This window comes from Rhincodon typus, chromosome 34, assembly GCF_021869965.1.
Source record: "Rhincodon typus isolate 14 chromosome 34, sRhiTyp1.1, whole genome shotgun sequence".
Taxonomy (NCBI): Eukaryota; Metazoa; Chordata; class Chondrichthyes; order Orectolobiformes; family Rhincodontidae; genus Rhincodon; species Rhincodon typus.
In genome coordinates this window covers 19,136,186-19,142,865 of record NC_063365.1, presented here as the reverse complement: position 1 = coordinate 19,142,865, position 6,680 = coordinate 19,136,186, and the positions used below count along the sequence as shown (strand labels likewise).

Sequence of the window (6,680 nt, the reverse complement as noted above, 5' to 3'; positions counted from 1 at the left end):
AGTTGATGATTGGAGTGCCAGTCAAGCAGGCTGCTTTGTCCTCGTCACTCATCCAGTCAAGTGGAGAGTATTCTGTTAAACTCCTGACTTGTGCCTTGTAAATTGCAGGACTCTGGCTCGTCAGGAGGGCAGTTACTCCTCAGAATTCACAGCCTCCACTTCCTTGCTGTTGTAACTACAGATTGTATACAGAGTCATCGAGTCAGACAGCACGGAAACAGACCCTTCAGTCTAACTCATCTGTGCCGACCAGACATCCCAATCTGACCTAGTCCCATTTGCCAGCATTTGGACTATATCCCTCTAAACTCTGCCTATTCACATCCCCATTGCCTTTTAAATGGTGTAATTGTACCAGCCTTCACCACTTCCTCTGGCAGCTCGTTCCATACACACACCACGCTTTGCATGAAAAAGTCACCCCTCAGGTCCCTTTTAAATCTTTCTCCACTCACCTTAAACCTATGCCCTCTAGTTTTGGGCTCCCTCACCCTAGGAAAACGACCTTGGCAAATTCACCTTATCCATGCCCCTCATAATTTTATAAAACTCTATAAAGGATCACCCCTCTGCCTCTGAAGCTCCTTAGAAAAAATTCCCAGCCGATTCAGTCTCTCCCTATAGCTCAAAGCCTCCAGTAGTAGCAACATCTTTGTAAATCCTTTCTGTACCCTTTCAAGTCTAACAACCTCCTTCCTACAGAAGAGCAACCAGAATTGTACACAGTATTTTAAAAGTGGCCTCACTAATCTCCTGTACAGCCACAACATGACATCCCAACTCCTATACTCAATGGTCTGACCAATGAAGGTAAGCACGCCAAATGTCTTCTTCACCACCCTGTCTACTTGTGACTCCACTATATGGCTGATCCATCTCCACTTCTGTTCAACGGTTATCCCCAGGACATTAATGGTGGGGGATTCCCATCAATGGTAATGCAGTTGAGTATGTTAAGGGAAGATGGTTAGGTTCTCCTTTCTTCAAAGAAGTAATTGCCTAGCACTTGTGTGGTGTGAATGCTAACTGTCACTGATCAGCCCAAACCTGCATTGTCCAGGTCATTGTATAATCATCAGCGAACATCCACACTTTGTACTTTATGGGGGGGGGGGGGGGGGCAGGGAAAGGCCATTGATGAAGCCGCTGAAGATAGTTGGGCTCAGGACACTAGGACACTACCCTGAGGAACTCCTGTAAAGATGTCTTGGGACTGAGATATCCAATCAGAGCCATCATCCTTTATGCTGGGCATGACATTCACCAGGAGACAGCTTCTCCCCAGAATCCTATTAACATAAAATCTGCTAGGGCTTCATGACTCCACACTCCGTCCCATGCTACCTTGATGTCAAGGGCAGTCAGTCTCACTCCTCTCGAGGACCGTTCCTAACAGCATACCTTCTAGAAGAACATGCACTCATATTGAAGTGAAAAAGTGTAAAAACAGCCAGGAGCTCCTGGATGAGGCTGGTGTTCCCTCAAGTACAGAAGGTCAAGGGGTGATCTTATTGAAGCGTTAAAGGGAAGGATAGAGTAGATCGAGGGAAACTATTTTCTCTGCTGATGGAGTCAAATGGGGACAATTGTAAAATTCAAGCCAGGTTTTTCAGGAGAGTTGTCAGAAAGCATGTCTTCATGCTGAAATCTGGAATTCTCCCCATCCCCCAAAAGCTGTCTGAGGTTGGGGGAGTGGGGAGGAGGCAGGGAAGAGGAGGTCAACCAAAACTGTCGTAACAGTGATTACTAGTTTTGCACGCAAAGCTTGGCAACTAAAGTAGGTTGATGGGAGTTAAAATACAGATTAGCTATGAGATAAATGAATGGCAGAAGAGGCTCAAGCAGTTGAATGGCGTCCCCCTGTTCCTATCCAACACTGACTGAATGGTATAATCAACACCTTGTTTCAGCTATGATGAGTCTTTGTTCCGAGGCCATCAATTTAAGTAGAGAGCGTTTGGTTGCTATTGGTTGCAAAGTCATCAGTGAACTCACTGCTCAGCTAGATTAAATTGAGTTCAGCTCCTGCTGAGCTATTGTCGTTCTGAAGCTCAATTACTATGCTGTTGCTGACGGTTACTCCCAGCACAATGTAGACTTTGAATGTGTGGAGTTAGGAATTTGAAGGAATGTTAGAGATACAAGTCTTTGTCACTGTTTATTCCTTGGCCTCCAGCTAGGTCTTTATTTAGGTGACTAGCAGAATATTTTCTTAAAATTATTCAGGTTGCTCTTTCAAGGACAACATTAAAAGCCAAATTCAGCATGATAGCTTAACCTCATGTGTACAAGTTATAATTCCAACACTGTTTAAAATTTTCCCCATGGTAAGGTGTGCACAGTGACCAAAGGCTTAACAGAGGTCCAAATTTTGGAGTAGGGATATTAATCTGTGCTAAAGTTTGGCAGAACTGTCTTAAACTCTTTACATAAGCTTGTGAAATTCCCCTGATAGGGAGTTAGGATCCAGGGTAATCTTCAGCTGAAGTACAGTTACAGGCCAATTGGATCAAGGTGTACATTCAAACTGAAGGAGACCACACAGCTACTGGGCCTCCTCTGTGATTCAATTAAGCAGCTAATCTGTACCATAACTCCAACAGCTCCATATCCCTCGATACATGGGTAGTGTGAATAGCCAAGGTCTTTTCCCCAGGGTAGGGGAATCCAAAACCAGATGGCATAGGTTTAAGGTGAGAGGGAAAGATTTTAAACGGATCGAAGGGGCAACCTTTTCACGCAGAGGGTGGCGTGTGTATGCAATGAGCTGCCAGAGGAAGTGGTGGAGGCTGGTACAATTACAATATGTAAAAGGCATCTGAATGGGTATATGAATAGGAAGGGTTTACAGGGGTATGGGCTGAATGCTGGAAAATAGGACTAGATTAATTTCGGATATCCCGTTGGCATGGATGAGTTGGACACGGGTCTGTTTCCGTGCTGTTTAACTCTATGACTCTACCCATACATTGTGACAATACTGTGCCTTTGCAAGATGGGTTCAGTGCTGTTTCTCTTGCAGATCGGTGTTGTCACAGTGGTAGCAAAATGTCTCCTTCAGACAGGCAGTTGGTAAACAGCCTGGAGTTCTCCCTGGGTGTTTTACAAGTCATGAGTGGGTGGGGTCAGGCTCACACAGACCCAGAAGGACTTTAGTTTTGCTTTCACTGAACTGAGTAATTATTTGCTGGCTGCTGGAGCTGATGGTTTGAATTCACAGCTGTTCAGTGAAGTCTTAGACACAGAGGCTTCCTCTTAAAAATCAAAAAAAGGGGCAGACTGTTACCTTCCACTGGACTGGAGAGAGACAGCACATGAGAATAATAACTGTGTTGCTAAATTGCCTTGTCCAAGAGTCTTTATGGGATGCTGCCTTTTTGGAACAGTTAATGATTAGTTATGGTTAAATAATACATTATCTGGTTAAGTATTTCAATAGAGTAAAGTTATGCCAACTCTTCTTTTTCTTATATTTTAACTGCATTGCAAGAATAAAGTGTGTTTTGATTAAAGCTTAGTGGTAGACCAATCAAATCATATCTGGAACACAGCACTTTACACTTGCCCTTTAAAAATCATAGAGTTAGGGTCTAGGCTATCTCCTTACAATACTTTGTGGGGGTACGGTCAGATCCATAACAATTGAGTTTGCAACAAAAAGTTAGAAGCCTTTTGATAGAGCTGGTTAAAATGCCAAGTTTATGTTGCACATGGCCCTCCTTCCACCATAATTCAGCCAAATCTACCAGCTCCCGCTTCTATTCCTTTCTCCTCATGAGCTTGTCTGGCTTCCTCATCAAGGTATTTGCATCACTCGCCTCACATTCTCACTACTCCCTGGGTAAAAAGGTTTCTCTTGAATTCCCCATTGGATTGCTTTATTCATTCATGGGATCGGTCACTGGCTGGGCCAGCATTTATTGTCCATCCCGAATTTCCCTGGAGAATGTGGCAGCGAGTTGTAGTCTGTGGGGTTAAGGTAGACCCACAATGCAGTTAAGGAGGGAATTCCAGGAATTTGACTCAGCGACATTGAAGGAATAGTGACGTTCCAAGTCAGGATGGTGAGCGGCTTGGAGGGGAACTTGCAGGTGGTGGTGTTCCCACATATCTGCTGCCCTTCTTCTAGATGGAAGAGGTCATACATTTGGAATGTGCTGTTGAAGGAGTCTAGTCAAGTTGCTGCAGCACATCTTGTAGATGGCAGACATTGCTGCCGCTCTGCATCCATGGCAGACATTGCTGCCGCTCTGCATCCATGGCAGACATTGCTGCCGCTCTGCATCCATGGCAGACATTGCTGCCGCTCTGCATCCATGGTGAGGGAATGGAATGTTGAAGGTGGTGGATGGGATGCCAATCAAGTGAGGGTGGGGGGCGCTGCTTTGTTCTGGATGGTGTCAAGCCTGTCGAGATGTTGGAGCTGCACACATTCAAGCAAGCAGAGAATATTCCATCGCACTCTTGACTTGTGCCTTGTAGATGGTGGACAGGCTTTGAGGAGATTTATTAGATATTGGAGTAGATTTATTTGTGTCTATCTTATTATTACGACCTTTTGGTTCTGGAGTTCCCACAAAAGTGGAGTCATTTTCTCCATGTGTACCCTATAAAACCGTTTTATTATCTTAGAGACCTCCATTGGACCCTGCAAACAGCTAACAAAAATTGATTTTTGATCTTAAAAGCTCAATTTGTCCTCCAATATCTACAAACTTTTACAGTAGAGAATTTTCTATTTTTTCAGCAGGGATTACTTCAGTCACTACATATAATAAAACTAACTAACTGTGTGACTTTACAGTTTTTCATACATATATTCTGGCATTCCTATTTATAAAAGAAACTGATTGCTCAATGTGATAAATCAGCAGCGGCAACTAGAGGAGTATCATGTTACTGCAAGATATTTCATCACATTCTGAACAAAGTCAGAAGTCACTCGACACAAGGTTATTGTCCAACAGGTTTATTTGAAGACTTCACCTGATGAAGGAGCAGCGCTCCGAAAGCTTGTGACTTCAAATAAACCTGTTGGACTATAACCTGGTGTCGTGTGACTTCTGAATTCGTCCATCCCGATCCAACACTGGCATCTCCACATTTTGAAAAAGGTCCTCTCAAAAGAGGTTGTTGCCTTGCTCGCCGAGCTGGCTTGTTTTTGTTCAGACGCTTCATCACCATGCTAGGTGAAATTGTCAGTGGAGCCTCCGATGAAGCGATGTTATTCTGCTCCATTTGGAATTTATACTGTCCGGTCCGTTATGGTGAGTACTATCATTTCTGGTTTTGATCGGTATGGGTTTGTATGTGGGGTCCAATTCTATTTGTTTGTTGATTGAAGTGTGGGTGGAGAACTATGGCTCTAGGAATTCCGGTGCGTGTCTACGTTTGGCTTGGGCTACTATGGTTACTTTGCCCCAGTTAAACTGATGGCCTTCATTGTCTGAACGTACAGACATTAAGGAGAGTTCATCGATGAACTCTCCTTAATATCACTGCATTCAGACAAAGTAACCATAGTAGCCCAAGCCAAACATAGACATCCACAGGAATTCCTAGAGGCATGGTTCTCCACCCATATTTCAATCAACAAACATATAGAATTGGACCCCATATTCAAGCCCATACCAATCAAAACCGGAAATGATAGTACTCACCATAACGAACCAGACAGTATAAATTCCAAGTGGAGTAGAACAACATCACTTCATCGGAGGATCGACTAATGATGTCACCTGGCATGGTGATGAAACATCTGAACAAAAACAAGCCAGCTCGGCAAGCAAGGCAACAACCTCATCCACAACCCGAGCTACAGATCTTTGCCAAAACTTTAAAGGTCCTCTCAAATGTTAATTCTGATCTCTCTCTCTGGCTGTAAAGACTGTATTCTGCACTCTGTTTTGCTACCGTGATGCACTTTGTATGGTACGATCTGCCTGTATTGCACGCAAAACTACACTTTTCACTGTATCTCGGTACATGTGACAGCAATAAAATCAATCAATATCCAGGAAATACGGAGAATGGGAAGGGGAATAAAACATAAGCCAGTAAGTGCTGTGTAAAATAAAGCAGGTTTTCAACAAGATGAAGACCCCTTTGTGGCGCTATATTGTCAGTCTTCTCATCCTGAGCTTTGACAACTGCCCTGTATTGACACTTACATGCCCGTGGAGATCCGTATTAAGCAGCATCAGTGCACAGGTTAGTGTGTGTATACCATCTGCAGATGAAAAAAAGAGAGAGCATTACTTCGGATGGCTAAAGCTCATTGCACTAGAGACAGACTGTCGAGCCAGTCCTAGAATTGAAGGGATCCCACACTGCTGTCATTCTCTCACCCACACTTGTGTTCCATGTCAAAGAGCTATACAGCTCTTTCAGGAGGGACCAATCTCTCCATGACTCCCTTGTCCGCTCCACACTCCCCTCCAGCCCCACCACACCCAGCACTTTTCCCTGCAACCGCAGGAAGTGCTACACCTGCCCCCATACCTCCTCCCTCACCCCCATCCCAAGCCCCAAGAAGACTTTCCACATCAAGCAGATGTTCACCTGCACATCTGCCGATGTGGTATACTGCATCCGCTGTACCCGTTGTGGCCTCCTCTACATCGGGGAAACCAAGCGGAGGCTCGGGGACCGCTTTGCAGAACACCTACGCTCGGTTCGCA

The 6,680-nt window shown here is 44.5% G+C and overlaps 1 protein-coding gene across 1 annotated transcript in view; it reads right to left on the bottom strand.

Annotated features, from left to right (window-relative positions):
• LOC109918255 (PH and SEC7 domain-containing protein 1-like) overlaps window positions 1-6,680 on the bottom strand; it is a 163,179-nt gene that overhangs the window by 32,550 nt on the left and 123,949 nt on the right. Inside the window, exon 12 of the mRNA XM_048616198.1 lies at window positions 6,171-6,229. Coding sequence (XP_048472155.1) covers window positions 6,171-6,229 — 59 coding nt within the window. The remainder of the gene's footprint in view (window positions 1-6,170; window positions 6,230-6,680) is intronic.